This window comes from Mus musculus, chromosome 10, assembly GCF_000001635.26.
Source record: "Mus musculus strain C57BL/6J chromosome 10, GRCm38.p6 C57BL/6J".
Classification (NCBI taxonomy): Eukaryota; Metazoa; Chordata; class Mammalia; order Rodentia; family Muridae; genus Mus; species Mus musculus.
This window is the reverse complement of record NC_000076.6, coordinates 62,706,645-62,726,832: the sequence shown is the minus strand read 5'-3', so window position 1 is coordinate 62,726,832 and position 20,188 is coordinate 62,706,645. Positions and strand designations below refer to the sequence as shown.

At 46.7% G+C, this 20,188-nt stretch overlaps 1 protein-coding gene across 3 annotated transcripts in view; it reads left to right on the top strand.

Moving 5' to 3' along the window:
* The first annotated feature begins 738 nt into the window (after positions 1–738).
* Stox1 (storkhead box 1) overlaps positions 739–20,188 on the top strand; it is a 67,052-nt gene continuing 47,602 nt past the window's right edge. For 2 of the 3 annotated variants that reach the window (NM_001364705.1, NM_001033260.2), the window contains exon 1: positions 739–1,065. In NM_001364705.1, the coding sequence (NP_001351634.1) occupies positions 765–1,065 (301 nt within the window). In that variant the 5' untranslated portion in view covers positions 739–764. Of the gene's footprint in view, positions 1,066–2,400; positions 2,571–20,188 lie in introns of all 3 variants that reach the window. The other variant, XM_006513474.1, reaches the window with a different exon arrangement.

Genomic DNA, 20,188 nt, shown 5'->3' with positions numbered 1-20,188 from the left:
CATATGTTGACCCTGTCTCTCTCTGTGCCCACCCCTGATTATTATATCGATATTATGGATGGTAAGTCTGAAATGACCCCTCAGGTCTTGCCGAAGCACCTTGCTCTTTATAGTATTGAGTTCATAGTTAAGTCTAATGTCTATCCTGCCCGGTTTCCTTATTCCAATAGATCTTTATCCTCAGGGACCCAGGGCCTCAATTCCGGCCCAGCCTGTTTGTCCTTATCGCTCTGCGACGCCGGCCATAGTCTGCAGGGGCAGATCTCGGCCTTTCCTTTGGGGTTCTTGGGGCATGATCGAGTGCAGCGTCAGAATCCCCAGGCCCTAACCAGGGTGGGGCCCCAGGCTTTTGCTACCGCCTCTCGCTCGCTAACCCTGCTTTCCTCAAAATTCTCAAAAGAAGGGGATACACTAGGGGAGGAGACAGACCCTGGAACTTCAGAAAACCATGGATGAGAGGGTCCTCAGAGTCCTCTGCTGCGAGATGAGGAACCTGGCCAGGTCCAAACCCAGAGACGCCAGAGAACTAGCCTGAGAGGTCAGGAACGGAGCAGAGGCTCAAACCTGGGTCACCTCCCACGCGCGACCTGGGTCCTCCGGGCACTGCGGGTGGGCGATGCCACCGGCTCTTCTGGTTGCTGTGGGAACCGGGAGTGACAGCGACGCCCTAGAAAGCCCCGCCCCACCCCGGCCCCGCCCCCCTCAGAGGGCTCCCGGGGCAGCCGAGGTGGGCTCAGTGATCTCGAGTCCCGCGAGCGGGCGGCATGGCGCGGCCCGTGCAGCTGGCACCGGGTTCGCTGGCGTTGGTGCTGAGCCCGCGGGAGGCCGGGCAGGCGGCGGGGGAGCCGGGCGGTCGCGCGCTCTTCCGCGCCTTCCGCCGCGCCAACGCGCGCTGCTTCTGGAACGCACGGCTGGCGCGCGCCGCCTCGCGGCTGGCCTTTCTCGGCTGGCTGCGGCGCGGGGTGCTGCTGGTGCGCGCGCCCCAGCCCTGTGTGCAGGTGCTGCGGGATGCGTGGCGTCGCCGAGCCCTGCGGCCGCCCCGAGGCTTCCGCATCACCGCGGTGGGTGAGTGTGGGGCGGAGGTCGCCAGCGCCCGGGGTCATAGCAACAGGTCCCGGGAGCGCGCGGGTTCCTGGTGTTAGGGGAGGGGGCACTTTAGGAAAAGTGAGGCTCGGGTCCGAAAGAGGATCCGATTGCTCCTTCCTTCCTTCCTTCCTTCCTTCCTTCCTTCCTTCCTTCCTTCTTAGCTTCCCTTTCTTTTTCCTTCCGTCTTTCCTTTCCTTTTTCCTATCTTTTCCTTCCCTTTCCTTTTTCCGTCCGTCTTTCCTTTTCTTTTCTTTCTCCATTCCTTTCCCTTCCCCTTTCCTTAACTTTGCCATCCTTTCCTTTTTCCTTTCCTTTTTTTCCCCTTTTCTTTCCCTCCCCTCCCCTCCCCTCAGCTCCCCTCCCCTCAACTCCCCTTCCCTTCCCAGTACCTGGTGTTCCTGTCCTGCTTGTCTTGGATGGAGGAGTGGTCTTAGGTCGCTCAACTTTCAGAAGTTTTTTGGGGGGGGGGCGGGATCGTCCTTAACTGGTGGGGAAAAGAAACAGATGGTGCTGTAGACACATCACACATCATTCACCAAACAGAGAAAGTTCCACCTCCCAGTCTTTTCGGACTAACCCATTTGTTTCTCGGTTGAGAAACTGAACCGCTGCACCAGTGGGGTGGTTACTGACACAGGCCACTAACCTCTGGCAACTGTGTCAGCTCCCAGTAACAGCTGGTTCTGTCCTCATTCTGTCTGTGGGGGCTGTGGGACCATTCGATGGTTTGGTGGTGACAAGAAGCCAGTTGTTTCAAGGAACCTCTCCATCATAGTCTGGTTCTCCTCCTCCTCCTCCTCCTCCTCCTCCTCCTCCTCCTCCTCCTCCTCCTCCTCCTCCTCCTCCTTCCCCCATCCCCAGAGAAGCACCAGCAAAACAAATTTGTTTTACTCCCTGGGGTAAGGGTCAGGGCAACGGGAGACACCTGATGCTGTGTGTGGTCTTGTCCAGGAATAGTGACCTCCTCTGGCCTGAACCTGGGAAGGCCTCTAAACTTCATGCCATCTGCAACCACCCACCCCCAGCCTGTCCCCATATTTCTTTGATTAAGAAGAGAGATGGAGCCCGGCATGGTGGCGCACACCTTTTATCCCGGCACTTGGGAGGCAGAGGCAGGCAGATTTCTGAGTTTGAGGCCAGCCTGGTTTACAAAGTGAGTTCCAGGACAGCCAGGGCTATACAGAGAAACCCTGTCTCAAAAAACAAACAAAACAAAACAAAACAAAAAACAACAAAGAAACAAACAAACAAAAAACAAGAAGAGAGATGGTTGCCAGACTACATAGATAGGGTCTCATCTCCTTTCCCATGCAGGAATGTCAAAAGAATGGTTTCCGGGTTCTGAAACAGGGAGCCAGGTACCCAAAGTTGGAATCTTCTGCAGACAGGCTGGATTTTGAAAAAAGGGGCTTTCAGTTGCGTCCTGGGCTTCTCTGGTTTGAATTAGTGGTTACATTCTCCTGTCTCCTGACTCCTTCCAAAGGGTGAGTATACTGTGTACTGCAGAGAGGGAATTGGATGCAGTGTGTGTGTGTGTGTGTGTGTGTGTGTGTGTGTGTGTGTGTGTGGTGTCTAGACCCCAGGGCTGAAGTAAGAGAGGCTTTATGTAACATCTGAGGCAGCCATTGTAGCCCAGGGAGCCGTGGTGTATGCTGGTTGTAGGCATAGAAAGGTGAGCTGGCTATTAATCCTTTCTATCATTGCTACACCTGAGCAGTGCCCACGGACACAAAAAGATTTGGCAAAAATCCTCTATGTTTATTTATATCTGGGTGTGCGTGCCTTGATACATATTCAGCAGTTGACTGACAGCTCTTTGGAGTCTGTTCTCTCCTTCCACCGTGTAGAGCTCAGGAATTGAACTCAGGTTTTAGTAACAAGAGAAAAACATAACAGGTTTATTTTAAAATTTTAAACATAATTTAAAGGTTTTTTTTTTTTTAAAAAAAAAGAATAAATGTTTATGTGGTGTGGGAGGGGCACACGTGTGCTCTGATGTGTGTATGAGAATCCAGGGGACAGCTTAGAGGGGGTCAGGTCTCTCCTTTCTCCATGTGGGTCCTGGGGATTGAACTCAGGTAACCAAGCTTGGTAGCAGGCATCTCTATGCACCGAGCTGTCTCACCGGCTCTCTTTATGTGATGTGGGAACCTTTGGAAATGATCCAAGGGCTCAGAAGAAATTGCCTGTTTCTATGTCCATCTTTGGTAAAGGATGGATGGCCAAGAAGAAATTGACGAAGATAGACCTACATGATCACATTCTTCTTTTGACTCTGTGTAGCGTCTTCCTTCTGCTGAGGCAGGATCTCTCTGGAGTGGGGATGTTTCTTCAGTGGATATATTTTTAAGATGTATTATTTTATATGTGTGTGAGCCTGAGTGTGTGCTAACGCGTCTTGTGCATGCCGATACCCACCGAGGCCAGAAGAGGAGTCAGATGCCCCGGAACTGGAGTTACAGCTGGTAGTGGGCCGCCATGTGGGTGTGAGGACTGAAACCTGGATCCTCTGAAAGAGTAGCTGGTGCTCTTAGTCACTGAGACATACATTTATTTATTTATTTATTTATTTATTTATTTATTTATTTGAGGTAGGGTCTAATGCCGCCCAAGCTGGCCTCAGGTTGCCTGTGTAGCCAAGGTTGCCTTGAACAGGTCTTCCTTCATCTACCTCCTATGCCTTATTTCTGGGAGTTGAACCCAGGGCTTCATGTGTGCCAGTCAGTCACCCTGCCAATGCAGCCACAGTGTCAGCCTGGGGAAGAGCTGTCTGAGCTAGGGAAGGATGCCGGATGCCCATGGGGTGGTTAGGGATGCTTTTGTTTTGATTAGGATCGCTAATTACCATCTAGCTTGATGATGTCAGAGTCACAGGAACAAAGAGTCTGAGTCCGCAGGCAAAGGCTCCTGGACTGCCTCTGAGTCTCAGAAGGTGATGACAGTAGGAGAAGGTACTTTCCATCAAAGGAGATGAAGTTTCAGTCTGTGCTCCCATCTCTGGCAGCAGCGGGCTTCCAGAAGCCAAAAACAGGCTCCTGGGGACCCACAGGAAGAGCTGCTGGGGACAGGCAGGCACACGTCTTGACCCTCAGAGTAAAAATACTAAAAAGGAACACAGAGGTCAGTTTGGTCTCTGCTGTTGGTTTGGATTTTTTGGAAGGCTTGTACATTTTTGCATAAAAGGCATGTGGGCACAAGAAGTGTGGAAAGCCATCTTCTTCAACCCAGCTGTGCTTCCAGGACCCTTTTTAGGCTATTGGAGCTTGCAGGGATCTCTCAAACCCTGAGGGAAAAACTGGTATGGAGGGAGTTATCCTCTACTACCTGGTGAGAGTTCATCACCAGCCTGGGCTGTGTAAGACTTTGGAAAACCAAGTGCCACTGAGGTCGTTCAGCAGGGCATGGCATTTGCTCCACGAGCCTGGGGACTTGAATTTGATCCCTGAAACCTCTGTAAAGGGGGAGGGGGAGAACAGGTTTCGGGGTGCGCGCCTCTGGCCTCCGCACATGCCCTGTGGCACGGGCACCCACCTCAACACAGTAATCATAAAATGGGCAATCAGGACAAACAGGAAGACGGAGCACTCACTGTAAGCCTGTAGTAAGAAGGGATTTGGGTCCAGGGCGCAGCTGAACTGGGGAGACACAGAGGCTGTGTTCCCTCCGAGGCTGGTGCACTTTCTTTCCCTCTTTGCTTGGAGATCATTTTTCTCACTCAAAGGAAGCTAAGGTGGGGACAGCAGAGTATTTCCCGGAGAATGGGGCACTGAAACTTCAGCCAGGGGACCGCAGGTGGCTGCTCTTTCAGTGCCTAGGGCCTCAAGTGCTTTGTTAGGGGCCGGGTCGTTTGCTTTTAGTAGCAAATTGCATTAACTCACGAAAAGGGGAATCCTAGAAGCTGTTTGGAGACAGCTGGTTTGCTTTCCCAGCGGAGCTACCAGAGGTGGGGGGCAGGGACATGGCCTTTTGTTTGGACAGCTCCGAACAAAAGGCCACAGGTAAGCCTGGCAAACAGTGGGTGTCCCTAGTCCAGATCTGCTCTCACTCTTAGCAGGTCTTGGAAGCTTTGTTCTCTCTCTTCTCTCTCCCCTCTCTGTGATCTCTCACTGAACCTGGAGTTTACCAAGAGCTAGACTGGCTTACCAGTGGACCCCAGGATCCTTGCTCCACCCACACCCAAAGCTGAAGGTCCAGGAATACGCCCTCACAGCCCTCACGTGCGCATGTGTTCTTGACAGAACCATCTCAGCCCCAGCATCTTCTCACATTGCGTGAAGATGTCCTGAATGGCTATTCTTCTTCTTCTTTTTTTCTATTAATTTATGTGTATGGGTTCCTCCCCCCAAATGTGTGCATGTGTACCATGTGCGTTCGAAGTACCTGTGGACATCAAATGACAGCAACGGGTCCCCTGAAACTGAGTTAGGATGGTTGCAAGCTACCCTGGGAATCCAACTCTAGTCCTCTTCGAGAGCAACAAGTGCTCTAGGCCATCTCTCCAGCCCCTGATGGCTTTTTAAAAATGTGTGTGTGTGTGTGTGTGTGTGTGTGTGTGTGTGTGTGTGTGTGTGTTTGTATTTTTGAGACAGAATCTCGCTATGTAGTCCTATCCAGGAACTTGCTACATAGACCCGACAGGCCGACATAAATCCTTCTGCTTCACCTCCTGGAATCTGGAACCAAAGGCATGTGTCAGCACCCCATGGCTATTTTTTTTTTTTAAAGATTTATTTTATTATTATGTGTAAGTACACTGTAGCTGTCTTCAGACACACCAGAAGAGGGAGTCAGATCTTGTTACGGATGGTTGTGAGCCACCATGTGGTTGCTGGGATTTGAACTCTGGACCTTCGGAAGAGCAGTCGGGTGCTCTTACCCACTGAGCTATCTCACCAGCCCCGCCCCATGGCTATTTTTAAGTACAACCTTCGTGAAACAGAAGACATGGCTCACTGAGTAAAGTACTTGTTGCACAAACCCAAGGACCTGAATTTGGATCCTCGTCATCCATATAAAAAGCCAGCCGTGTTGGTGTGGACCTGTGATCCCAGCACTGAGGGTAGGTAGAGGTAGGCAGGTCCCTCGGTTTGTTGGTCAGCCAGCAGTGAGAGAACCTGTGTTGATAGATAGATAGATAGATAGATAGATAGATAGATAGATAGATAGATAGATAGATAGATAACCTGGGCCAGGTGGGGTGGCACACGCCTTTAATCCCAGCACTTGGGAGGCAGAGGCAGGCAGATTTCTGAGTTCGAGGCCAGCCTGGTCTACAAGAGTGAGTTCCAGGACACAAAGGGCTACACAGAGAAACCCTGTCTCAAAAAACAAAACAAACAAACAAAACAACAACAACCAACAAATTAAACTAATTCTAGCACTCAAAAGGCAGAAACAGAAGGATCAGGAGTTCCAAGACCACACTCAGCCACATAGGGAGATGGAAGCCAGTCTGGGCTATGGAAGGCCTTGTTTCAGAATAGAAAGAAAGGGGGTGGGGGGGAAAGGAATGAAGGAAAGAGATTGGTTTAATTCCTGTCTTTTCTCTTTTTATTTGAGTTGATTTAACATCTAATGTTTTGAGTTTGGGAACTGAATTTGCTGGGCAAGTTCTAAGTCACAAAGTTAGGTTCTTCCTGCAGGGCTACAGTTTCAAAACACAAAACAGTAATAACAAAATGTTCCTGGGGGCAGGGTGGGGTGGGGCCGTGTAGCTTAGGAGGTGAAGTGTTTGTGTCACATGCAGGCAGCTCGGGTTTGATCCTCCTTACTGTGTAAACTGCCTGTGGTAGCACAGGCTCCGTTATAACCCCAGCCCTAGGGAGGTCAGGAGGTGGAGAGTGGATTTTGAAGTAGTTTGTGTAAGTCACACATAGTGAGTTCAAGGCCTGAGCTACATGAGACCCTCTCAGAAAACCATAGATAGATAGATAGATAGATAGATAGATAGATAGATAGATAGATAGATGGATGGATGGATGGATGGATGGATGGATGGATGGATGGATAAATGGAAGGATGGATGGATTGATCAATAGATGGATGGATAGATAGATAAGTAGATAAATAGATAATAAAATAAGCATGTCATGGCTGGCGAGATGGCTCAGCAGTTAAGAGCACTGACTGCTCTTCCAAATGTCTTGAGTTCAAATTCTAACAACCACATGGTGGCTCACAACCATCCCTAATGAGATCTGACACCTTCTTCTGATGGCGTCTGAGGACAGCTACAGTGTACTTACATATAATAAATAAACAAATTTTTAAAAATCCCAACAAAATAAAATAAACATGTTACTCTGTTGGTGAGAAATGTCTAGCTATGGCTAGAGAGACTGATGTCTGACCACCACTGTGGTAGCTAGCCCTCTTTCTGGATGGATGTCATTGTCAGCTTGGTTATTTTTCTAGCCTGGTGAATGCTTGGGTCTCTCACCTCATCCTCAGCCCTCCTCTGGGGTCAAGATCTTTCCCTCCCTGGGAGGTTGTCAGAGTCACGCTGGCCTTTGGGGCTTTTTCCTCCTGGGGCATTAAACAAAACCAGCTGCTCTTAGCTACCTCCTCCCCAGCCCCGTCTTAGGCCACGTTTTTTTTTTGTTTTTGTTTTTTCTAAGTTAATTTACTGGGTGTTTGTTTGCCTGTGTGTTCTGCTTTGTTGTTTATTCTGCTCAGAGGCACCTGCAGGCTTCCCAATGGGGTGTCACATGCATGTGGTCATCAGACTACGAGAGCTGGATAAAATATCTGGTACTGAACAGTGTCCATCAAAATCCCATGCTAGCGAAGAACATGAGACTCAGTGTTCTCCACCATGGTGACTAGAACAGCCAGCGTTCTCAGAGAGGGAGAAGGAAGCTGCTTGCCAAAGAGCATTTGCAATATTCAGATCATTTGATGATAGCCTTAAAAGGAAAGATTATTATTTCATGTGTATGGGTGCTTTGTCTGCTTGTATGTCTGTGCACCTCCACCTGTGCACTTGCTGTCTGCAGAGGCCAGAAGAAGGCGTTAGATCTTTTGAAACTTTAGTTACAGACCATTGTGAGCCCTTGGGAAGAGCAAGCAGCCAGTGCTCTTAACTGCTGAGCCACCACTCAAGCCCTGATAATTACTCTCTTTTGAAAATGTTTGCCGGGCATGGTGGCACATGCCTTTAATCCCAGCACTTGGGAGGCAGAGGCAGGCAGATTTCTGAGTTCCAGGCCAGTCTGGTCTACAGAGTGAGTTCCAGGACAGCCAGGAAACCCTGCCTCAAAACAAAACAAAACAAAAGAAAAAAAAGAAAATGTTTTCATTTGGGGGAGAATGTATGCAAAAGGGGAACTTTTTAGTGTGTCTTTTTTTTTTTCTTTTTTTCTTTCTTTTTTTTTTTTTTGGTTTTGGTTTTTTCGAGACAGGGTTTCCCTTTGTAGCCCTGGCTGTCCTGGAACTCACTCTGTGGACCAGGCTGGCCTGGAACTCAGAAATCTGCCTGCCTCTGCCTCCTGAGTGCTGGGATTAAAGGCGTGTGCCACCACTGCCCAGCTTTTTTGTGCATCTTGAGGCAGGGTCTCATATCGAGTAGGCTGGCCCAGTACTGTGAGCTGTATCTGAAGCGACCTTCACCGATCCTCTTGCCTCTGCCTCCCGAGAGCTGGGGTTACCCATAGGGTTTGCCCATAGGAGGTATAAGATCCTTTGTGTGATCAAAGTCACCCATTCATGGCTCATAGCATTTGCTTAGCAGTTCATTAAGCATCAGGGGAGGCTGGGCATGGTGGCACACTCCTTCAATCCCATTACTGGGGAGGCAGAAGCAAGCAGATCTCTGAGAGTTTGAGGTCAACTCCGTTTATATAGCAAGTTCCATGGCAACCAGGGTGTCATGAGCAATACACAACTTGGTATAAGGAAAGTTATATTTTATGATGCTGAGGGTCAGCACACCATGTTTACATTCCCAAGTTCCTAACTGAGTGAGGTCCTAAGCCTGTCTCCCCAAGGCTGCTGACCTGTGTAATGTATCTTAGCTGACGGTCAGGTCCAGTCTCTAACAGAAGTCTCTTGATTCAAGGGTCAGGATCCTGGGGGAGATTCCAGCTGCAGGGCAGAACAAGATGGTGTCTCTCCAGATGCACAGAGTAGAGCATTGCTCTTGGTCTCACCTCTTGGGCTGGAGAGATGGCTCAGCAGTTAAGAGCACTGACTGCTCTCCCAGAGGTCCTGACTTCAATTCCCAGCAGCCATGTGGTGGCTCACAACCATCTGTAATGGGATCCGATGCCCTCTTCTGGTGTATCTGAAGACAGCAACAGTGTACTCATATACATAAAATGAATAGATAATTCTTTTTAAAAAGAGAATTGTTAACAGTTTCACAGCAACTTGTAAATCCAGGCCATACCAGGAAAAGGAGAAAACAAATAACTGTTGGGGTACATACAGGAGTCGCCTCACAAAGCACACGTTCACTGATCTCAGTCAGACAGGGATAGTTTATTGAGCGTACACTCCAGGGCTGATTGATCAGGGTCACGGTTCAGATTCGGGAGCTGAACTGTGATGTCGACGTAAGATCTTACAGGGTTTTTAAGCCTGAGATCTACAAACATCTGTGCCAAGTTATTCCACCAATCAGGATTTAGGGATAGGGAACTCCTTTAGGAACGTGTTTTTGTTGTACACTTATCCTGTTCCTGTTGGCTGGGCTACTCAACTGTTTTGGGGGGAACTTGCCTTGTCTACCATTCATGTCTTTTTACCCATGTTCATGCCCTTTCTGCCAAATAGGATGTCAATTCCCAGGGAGGTCTTGGGAACTTAAACGCCTACTTACAATGGAAGCCTTATTCTAAATAGATGTAGGTGTCTCTCTTATGTTGGGGTCCATCCCAGGGACAGCTTATAAAGCCAAATACCATAAAAACTCATACACAGGTGCAGGAAGTGCTGCTGGGTGGTCGGTTTGGCTAACTATACAAAGCAGTTCTGACTTCTGTTGTGATTGGTGTCCAAGGGCACAGAACATGAAATACACAATCAACTTAGGCATGAGAAAGTTTCCTAGTAATACTAATAACAGCACAAGATGGCAGGCTAGCCAGATAACAGTTACCTAGGCCTTAATACAATCAGTATCCCAATGATGAATAGACAAATAAATGCAGGAAAATACATCTCAGGCACTAAAATATACTATTATTAAGTAAAGTGGTCAAAACAATGTAGATCACAGGTCACGTGATCACTATGGCATATAGGTGTTTTCCCAAATGTTCATTTTCACCAGGTTTGGTATGCATCAAATTGAAAAACACATTCAGGATTAAAAGGTAATGCAATCGCTTTCAAACAGAAATGTAAAGGGGGCATAGCAGGGTCAGAGCTGTAGGCCTCAGCGCGAAGCCAATCATAGAAAAGCAGCATCCTAACATTGTTAGGTGTTTCTTCTTTTATTAATGAAAAGAACAACCAATAGTCCAGTAACCTTCACAATTAGCTCCCAGTGTTGTTTCTCAGTTTTGCACATGATAATGTTATAAAAAAAACCCAAATGATGGATATAATTAATATACCTGAGTCAAAAAGTGTCTCTGTTCAAAAGTTAGTGTGGAGATCTCGGACATGTTTGCCCGTCCTGAGAAATGAGATGTCGCTCTGGTCGCATTGTATATAGTCACACAGCCAGGGTCTGCAGAATAAAAAGTGGAGACCAAGGTATCTGTGGTGACATCATAAATGTCAGCTGTGGGTTGAAATCCTTCATGGAACATGCAATGAGGACTCCATTGCCAGGGTCTGTGGTTTTGGTTTGCAAAAACAGAAGGGGTCAGTTCTGCTACTTGGAGCTCATTGGACAGAGGGTGGGTGCCACAAGGGTGTTGGCCCCAAGTGAGATGGTGTGTTCCTTTGGGTAGTAGACATCCTCTGTATTAGTCCAAAGAGTCCATAAGAAAGAATCAGGGAGTATAACAGATCCACCCACAAGTTTCCTAGGCAACAGGTGTGTATGAGAAGCTGGGACTGCATTATATGTATAGACTAAGAATTTTAAATGTATTTTGCAGAATCTCTGCTCACACCAAGAGGTTTGCCTTGGATCCAGTAGAGTATTGTAGACTGCTGTTTCCATTCCAAATCCTTTAGGGAAGAGCCAGGCAGGCTTGTCTGTACTCTTCGAAAAGTGAATCTTGCTTGGATACATTCTTCTCTTTGTCTTTTCCTCTGAATGAGTTGTAGCAGATAATTTTGAGAGATCTGGCTGGCTACGGCTAGTCTCTTCAAGTTTTCAGCTCTTTGTTAGTGTCTGCCAGTGATTGCTTTAATAACTTTAGTCCCAGACAAAGGCCTGTAATCAGTTTGTGGGTAGTAGCTAGCCCATCCAGACAAGGTGTCTAATAGCCGGTTTGTTGTTCAGTAAGATTTCTGATGTCTGCCATATCTGCATTGATGTCCAAAAGAACAGAATTGGCCATGCCAGCTCCAAGTAAGGAGGAGACCAACGTGGCTCCTTCAATCACCAGTGGCAAAGGTTTTCTTGCCCCAAATCTATTTCCTGAAGTGTAAGAGAAGACTGATGGTCTCCTAAATCCAGACTCAGGCAGAGGTATTGAGGTGGGAGCTGTGGTTTGAGGTTGAAGGTGAGTGAGATTGTCAGGATCCTCAGTATGATTGTGAGGCTTGCAGGTAGGCTAAGGTCAGGAGCCATCATGGACACTCATGGCGGGTTGACAAATGCTGCTTTGTAGTGGGCTGTGAAGAATTTGTTGTTCCTTGTCCCATTCTCTTCTGTCAGTGATGCATGGTGGCAGGCTGCCTTCTATGATTCCACGGGATTCCCACGTTATGGGACAGACATATATCCCATCCAATTGGAGTGCCTTATGCAGAGTTCCTGCATGCAATGGATTGAATATGGGATTGTGGGTCACAAAGTCTCCAGTGCCCCATTCCATGAGCTGTTGTAGTGGAAGAATCATGGAGTAGAAATAATAGGGAAGTCCTGGGTGTATGTTTCCAAGGTTCCAGTTTGGAGCGATCCACACATGAAACTTTCCACCAATAGAAGTCTCTGTGGTCTGCCTTGTGTATGTGGTTGGTACCTTGGCGCAGAGGAATCAGAGGATCTAGGGCAGCCTCTGGTTGCAAATTGTATCATGTCCACTCTGGGGCTGATGTAATCAGTTTGGTAGCCAGTGTGAGTCCAGGCTGGAATGTCAACAGACAGGAAAACAATGTCCCATATTCTGGGAGGAAACAAGTGTGTGATGTTCCTGGTGTCTCTATCCAGAGGAATTGGGAAGCCTATCATTTCATTTTGGAGCGTATGTGTGGTGTTGCAGCTCCAAAAATTCTCCCTCATTTGCAAGCAGATGTTGTTGTTGTTGTTGTTGTTGTTGTTGTTATTGTTGTTTTAAAGATGGGTTCCAGGGGCTGGAGAGATGGCTCAGAGGTTAAGCGCACTGTTTGCTCTTCCAGAGGTTCTGAGTTCAATTAGTTCAATTCCCAGTGAAGATATGGTGGCTCACAACTATCTGTAGTGAGATCTGGTGCCGTCTTCTGGCCTGCAGGCATACACGCAATACAGAACACTGTGTACATAATACATAATTAAATAAGATAATTCGTAGAGTTCATTGTTGCTTTGGTTTCCTAATTTTCCTTAAAGATGTGTCAGTAAATGTAGTTGTCAAGTTGTAAGTCTTCTGAGGGTGGTGTATGACAGAGGCTGGTAGGTCAGTTAGGGCGGTCCATTGTCTTTCCTACAATTTAGACTTGGTTTGTTGGTGGTGTGTTAAACCCTGCATAGTGGCGAAATACATAGTCATGAATTGCATCGTGGTGAAATTGCAGTGCATCGTGGCGAGGCAGTCTGAATGGATTTGCTCTTTGTGTGGAGAAGACTGTTATGGTGGTCGAGGCCTTGTGCAACAAGCATTGCCATGGTTATGTTTGTATATGGTGCATGGGTCGTGTTTGTATAAAATACGGCCGCCGTGTTTTGGTGTAATCTGAGCTCTGGAATGCCATGCAGGCACAGAGCATCCAGGGGTCCGCATGGGTTCTCCTCATGTGGTGGATGGAAAGGGTGGTGGCAGCCGGTCAGTCAAGCTCAATGGAAATCTGTAACGTTGTGTCCCCAGGGCTGTGGTGTGCAGCCAGCCATGACAGGTGGAAGTGAATCATTTTCTGCTTTCCATATCACGTGGTTATTTCATATGTCCTCGTTTCCATGGTAGGGTAGCTTAGGAAATTTGGCTACACACAAAACAGTCACCTTTGGCCTGTTCAGTTGTGGGAATAGCCCAGAAAGTGAGTTTAGGCATTTGATTCTGTATGAATTCCAAGAGAGAAAGTGCTTGCATGGTGTTCTTGACAGTGTCTGGGTCAAATCACGGCTTCACGTGGGTTGGTCATGGTTGTGGCTGATGTCTCCACAGTCTAGTAACCTGGCTCCTCATTCTGGCCCCGACCCGGGTAATCGTATGCATTGTCATATGCGATCCCAGGGGTTTTATTGCACTGGTAGGCAAACATAATCTGATATGGCAGATGGTTCATCTGCCACATATATGGGGCAAAGAATGCTGCGAGGGATTTTGTGTCTGCTGCTCTTTCACATTTAAATATGGAGTCTGGCATCTTACTCCGGGGCTGGCATCTCGCATCTTCATTGTAAGGTGGAAGAATAATCTAGGGATATTTCTCTCCAGTGCAAGTTGTAGATGACTGATGCTTCTGTGATATTTCTCTAAATCTGTGTCAAATGGCATTTCAGTGGGTTTCTTTCCTAAAATTGGTGTTTTCAGCTTCCCCTTGGTCATCGGTGACCATAACTCTCAAAATTGGTGCAAAATGGGCATCAGCCTTTCTCCATTAGCCCTAAATGCTGTACCAAACAATATTCCCAATAGCTTTGCAGAGGGCTTATTAAACAAGACCAAGTTCCTGGCATGTGTGAGGCTTAGGATGAATTGTTCATGGTCAGAATTCTGGTAGGAATCCATTTAAGGTGTTGTAGGGTGAGTCACAAATATCATATTTTACTTTTGGTTTATTTGTTGCTGTAGCTGTTGGTTCTATGGTTGTTTCATTCACTGGTGCTGTTGCTATGGATACATTTGTTAATGAAGGTGATGATGCTCCTGCTGCTGTGGCTACAGTTGTTGATGAAGGTGATAATGTTCTACTGCTATGGATACAGTTGTTGATGAAAATGATGACGCTCTGCTGCTGTGGATACGGTTGTCAATGAAGGTGACGATGTCTCCGATTGTTACAAACCTCAGTGGTGTTGGTGACAGTGAATTGAACAATAGTGCTGTCAAGGAGCCTGAGCTTGACTTTCTGGCTCATGTTAAATTTACAGAATTCAACAGAGTCCCAGGAACAATGCTCAAGGTACCTTGGGCCAGCAGATCAATACCGTGATGTTGTTCCATCTTGTGTTCTTCTTAATTGGCTTGTTAACATTTCTATGAGGCATGGGGTGTAATTTGTTGTGGCCCTGCTTTGTCATTTACTAGTTTCCTCTCTGTCTGCTCAGTTAGCACTGGTACTGGGTAAATTAATTCTAGGACTATTATTACAATCCTTATGAAAGTGCAAACCCAATGTATAGGGCCAGGTCCTAGGCACATTATGTTTCTTATAGATCATCTGATTTTCTAAGGTTTAGATATTCCTTTTTGTCTGTGGTCCAGATTGTATTCTGGGTGCCACAATTTCCGTCTCCTTTAAGTCTTGAGCATTTCTGTCCCTGTAAACACATTTAGAGGAACTTCTTCTGAATGGCCCAGAAATATCTTGTGGTTGATCTAGCTCTAAGTCTGATTTAATAGCTTCTTCTAAGGGAGAAGCTCTATTTAATTGTGGTCTGGTATTTAACTCATAGAATGTGATTTCAATAGCCTTTTCCAAGAGGCTACCTTTCAGTTGTAATAGCTTAATTTTAAGCAGTGCATTCCATCTCTATATATTGCCAGTGTCTTGGGGTTTCCATTGCTATGAAGAGACTCCATGACCAAGGCAACTCTTACAAAGGCAGACATTTAATTGGGACTGGCTTACAGGTTTAGAGATTTAGTCCATTATCGTTATAGCAGGAAGCATGACAGCATGCAGGCAGACATGGTGTTGGAGGAGCTGAGAGTTCTACATCTTGATTCGAAGGCAACCAGCAGAGCCTAGCATCCTCAGGCAGATAGGAGGAAGCTCTCTGCTGCAATGGGTGGAGCCTGAGCATAGGAGGAGACCTCTTAAGCACACCCCTCAGTGACATACTTCCTCCAACAAGGCCATGCCTCCTAATACTACCGATCCTTATGGGCCAAGCATATTCAAACCACCACACCAGCAGCAGTTGGGTTATAGCTTGGGACCACCTCTGGACTTTAGATCCTGCAAACTATGTTTCTTCACTTGACTCAATAATTATTGGGTAGCCATATCTGGCTATCCAATTCCAGAGTGTGTATATTGTTGCCAGCTGTTCTGGTCCATGGCTTTCTTTAGCTAATCCAAGCATCTATAAGGCTGCAGACATGTAGACCCCTGTGAGTATTCAGTGGTCCAATAAAATCTATTTGTAGTTTATAATCAAGTTGCCTAGGAGTCCTTGTTAACAGCTGGTACTCCATGTCTGAATCTAGTCTTAATGCTGGACAAAGGTCGTAATCTCTGATGGCCTGTGTCCAGGCCTGCCAGGACACTTTGAGGTTCCTTTTACCAAGCCATTGGAGCAAAGCATGTGTGCCTGTATGTCCCAGTGTTTGTGTAGTCCTAGCTTTCACTCCTTACTAATTATGCTAACATTCTCAGGCTTCTTAGTTTTCCAGCCTTAATTTTCCTTAAATTTCCTTGTTAATAGTTATTCACAGGGTTGCCCTGACTTAATTTGGTTTTCTATTTACTCTTGTATTTTAGTGTTACAGGTAAACTTTCAAGTGTAGCAACTGTGTGATCAATTATCCTTGCTAATTTATTCAGAATTAGCAAGTTTTAATATTCTAGTCTTGATTGCACATGATGGCAATTTGTTCGGCATTTCATTATTTTCGGATGTTTTTGTCTGTCTTGCCTGTGTGGATGTCTACACGGGCTATATACATTTTGATACCTTTGCTCAGTTTTACCATTTCCATCCATGCTTCCCCTGGCCAAATATTATTGCCATTTACCTGCCAGTTAGCGGTTTTCCAATTTGATGACCATGTAGCTCTTCTGTTGCATAGGCACCATGAATTGGAGACGACAGAGACTTCCCTTTTGTCTTCCTTAGCTGTTGTGCAGATTAGGCAATTCCTTCCTTGGTGACAGCCATTCCGTCTCCCGGTCTACAGGCTGCAGCTCTCCATTTAGTTTTGGTTCCATCAGTGGCTGATGAGCCATCAGTGGACCGAGCATTAGCCAAATGTACCCTTCCGTTGGTCCCCACAGTCCAGTAGGTGCCTCTTTTTGGGGGAAGGGGTGAGCGATTTAGGGATGGGGATTACAGGCAACTGAGCTATTTCCCCAGTTTGGGAAGGCACAGAGGAATTCACAGGTACCACAGCAGCGTAGGCTACTGCATCCTGGTCACAGAGGAATTCAGATAGGTACCATTTCCACTGTAATACCTCTCCGTCCATGGCTAAGCCTGTGGAGGACTCTGCCTTCGAGCAGATCCAGTCCATCATTGGACTTGGTGCCCTTATGACCATAGGGTGGCTGGCAATGACTGAGTGTAGGGTTCTGCATGTCTCATAAAAAGTGCAAATTTGTTTCTCAAAGAGAGAATATTTATTCTCCGCATATGGGAAAAGCTTGCCGTAGAATCCAGTAGGGAAACGTTTGTGGTCCTTTTGCCTTATGAAGAGTTCTGGTTCAGCACTGGTCAGGGTTGCATGCTCAGAGGTGACCTTACAGGCTGTCACTAAAGCTTCTCTGTGTTCTTGTGGCTATTGGAAATCAGCTGCCATCCCAATAACCTTATAGAGGGTTTCATGTGATCTGTAAATATGGTGTGTGATCCCTCCAGTGTACAAACATACCAATTAGGTGTTGCATCTGACCTTTGTCCCTGGGTTGGGGAATATTTAAAACCTTGTGCAGCTTGCCAGCTAGGACCTTGGATCCTTCACATGCCCATCACAACTGATGGGGAAAGCTGATAATAGTCTTAGAGTCTACTACCAGTCTCCAGATTGACAGTCCACAAGGTGTGGTGTACTGAAGACAATGTCTGATACGTCTGTAGTGCCAAGAAATTTTGGATTGTAATTCTTTTTTTTTTTTTTTTTTTTTTTTTTTTTGGTTTTTCGAGACAGGGTTTCTCTGTATAGCCCTGGCTGTCCTGGAACTCACTCTGTAGACCAGGCTGGCCTTGAACTCAGAAATCCACCTGCCTCTGCCTCCCAAGTGCTGGGATTAAAGGTGGATTGTAATTCCTAATCTTCAGAATATATCTTCTGGAGCTGGAAGATGGCTCAGCAGTTAAGAGCACTGACTGCTCTTCCAGAGGTCCTGAGTTCAATTCCCAGCAACCACATGGTGGCTCACAACCCCTCTGAAATAGGATCCGATGCCCTCTTCTGGGGTGTCTGAAGACAGCTACACTGTACTCACATACATAAAATAAATAAATCTTTTAAAAAAAGGAATATATCTTCTATATCTCCTGGCATTTGTGGAGAAAGCTGATTGATGTTGCTATAGTCTACTGCGAATCCCACTGACCATTTGGCATCTTTACTGCCAGACAAGACTATTGGAAGTTTGTGTGGGTTCAATAACATCTTCCTTCAGTAGTTTACAGGGTGAGTTATGGTTTCATCAGAGCCCTTGATAGGGTGTTGCTTAGTAAGTGGTCCCTTAATTTTGGGGAGTTCTATAGGAGGAATTTTAATGTTTAAGTTTTTTTTAATGTCATGCCATTGGGAGAATAATTTGGGTCTGACATCCATCCCGGCACACAATTAGGGGCAGGTGTAAATATTATGAGAACATTTAGAGATAAATTATAGACTAGCAATTGCTATTCCTGCTTTAAGTGGCTTTCCTGCTACTCCTTTAATAGTTACATAATTTTTTGGGGGTGTGGTAGTGGTGGCTAGAGGTTGCAAGTTGTCACCTCACTCCTGGACTCAGCCACCTCCCCCCACCACCCCCATCTTTACTGGGTTCTGTATGAAGGGTATGGGGTCCTTCCTGGATGCTGGAGTTGTCAATTGCATACATTCTTTGGTCTGCCTAGGAATCTGTTTCTGAATCCTCCTCCTTGCGGCTGTCTTACTGGTAACTGATCTCACCTTTCAGATGGTTTTAAACCCCTGATTTTCTGAATGGAGGGTTGGGGCTGGATAGTGGTCTTGCCCCTCCTTTGCCTAAAAAAGGCCACCTTTTAGGTGAATTTTCCCATGGTGTTGGTTTGATTCTGTGCGTTGGACTGGTTAGTCTGCTTGAAGAAGTTGATAGCTTCTCCAAGAATTTGGCGGTTGGCCAGAGTTGAGGACAAATGTCATTCTCAAATGTGGAGGGGTGCCCTTAACTAGAATTTTCCTCATGCCAGGAGCAAGGGCTATGCCTGTGCTGTTGATCTGTCATGGTAAATTAAATAAATTATACCCATCTTCCTAGCCAGTTCAATTGCTTCTTTCATGGTTTTCCATTGTTCTTCTGCCTTGAATTGAGTTAGATAAAGTGTGGGGAAAGCCTGCCTCCCCAAACCTGTTACCCAATCCAATAAGGGGCAGGTTTCCCCTCTGGCTATATCTAAAATTTGTTCCAGACTTTTTTTTTTTTTTTGAGACAGGGTTTCTCTGTATAGCCCTGGCTGTCCTGGAACTCCCTTTGTGGACCAGGCTGGCCTTGAACTCAGAAATCTGCCTGCCTCTGCCTCCCGAGTGCTGGGATTAAAGAAGTGCACCACCACACCCGGCTTCCAGACCTTCTAATATGTGGGGATTTTCTAGGATCCCTTTGGCTCTTCATTGTTCCGAGGTTAACATTGCCATGTCACCCCCCCTTCCCATAGGATGTCTCCTTATCTTCTCTTTGTGCAATCTTGTCTTATGGCCATCAGTGGAAAGAGAGGCCCATTGGTCGTGCAAACTTTATATGCCTCAGTACAGGGGAACGCCAGGGCCAAGAAGTGGGAGTGGGTGGGTAGGGGAGCATGTGGGGGACTTTTGGGATAGCATTGGAAATGTAAATGAAATAAATACCCAATTAAAAAAAATCTTGTCTTATTTGTTTCACCTCTGTCCTTGTGTATGGTCTGGATTCTACTTGAGTGGTCACATGATTATGATTGGTTAAACAGCTATGAGTAGCCTTAACCTTATTGGCAGTTACTGGTAGAGAGATCTTGGGGTCACCAAGGCATCTGACTAGGCCCTAATCAGCTGCCTCCAAGTCCTCTCTGAACGGGTTGTTCCTCCATCTCCCTGCCAAGTGGCCAGCTAGATGTTTAATTTTCATTCCATTAGAGCAAATGTCTTTTATTATTTTGCATGAGAGCCCAGGGGCCTCTAACCCCTCTCTAGCAATGGCTCAGTGACCACTGAGGGGGACAGTAGGGCATCAACCGCAGGTTCCTTCTTGAGTGACTCGTTCTGTCCCATCTACCCTCGGGACGGTTCTTGTCTTTTATGTACATTTTTTTCCTTCCTCTTGTTAGTCTCTCCATCTTGTCAGTTTGTTCGCCAAATGAGGAATTTTACTTCTCTTTTTCTGAGGTAAAGTAGGCACTGACCAGCTTTTGGGTTTAAGGTTTGCCCTTCTTACCTTCTTACCATTCTCTTGGCTGTGCAACCCTCATGTAACTTGGAACTCTGGTCCTGCCTCCCAGGTTTTTTGTTTTAATTTTAATCTATGAGTGCTCTGTTGCATATACACCCACATGCCAGAAGGGGCCATCAGATGCCCTTATAGATGTGGTTGCTGGGAATTGAACTCAGGACTGGAAGAGCAGCCAGTGCTCTTAACCACTGAGCTCTCTCACCAGCCCCCAACCACCCAGTCTTAAGGCAGAAAGCTGTGCCTTTGTGGAGGGATGCTGTGCAGTCAATGATTCTGTACAGTCAGGAATTCACCCTTTCCCCTGGAGTGAGTCAGAGGATGCAAGAAGCCACCTTAATTT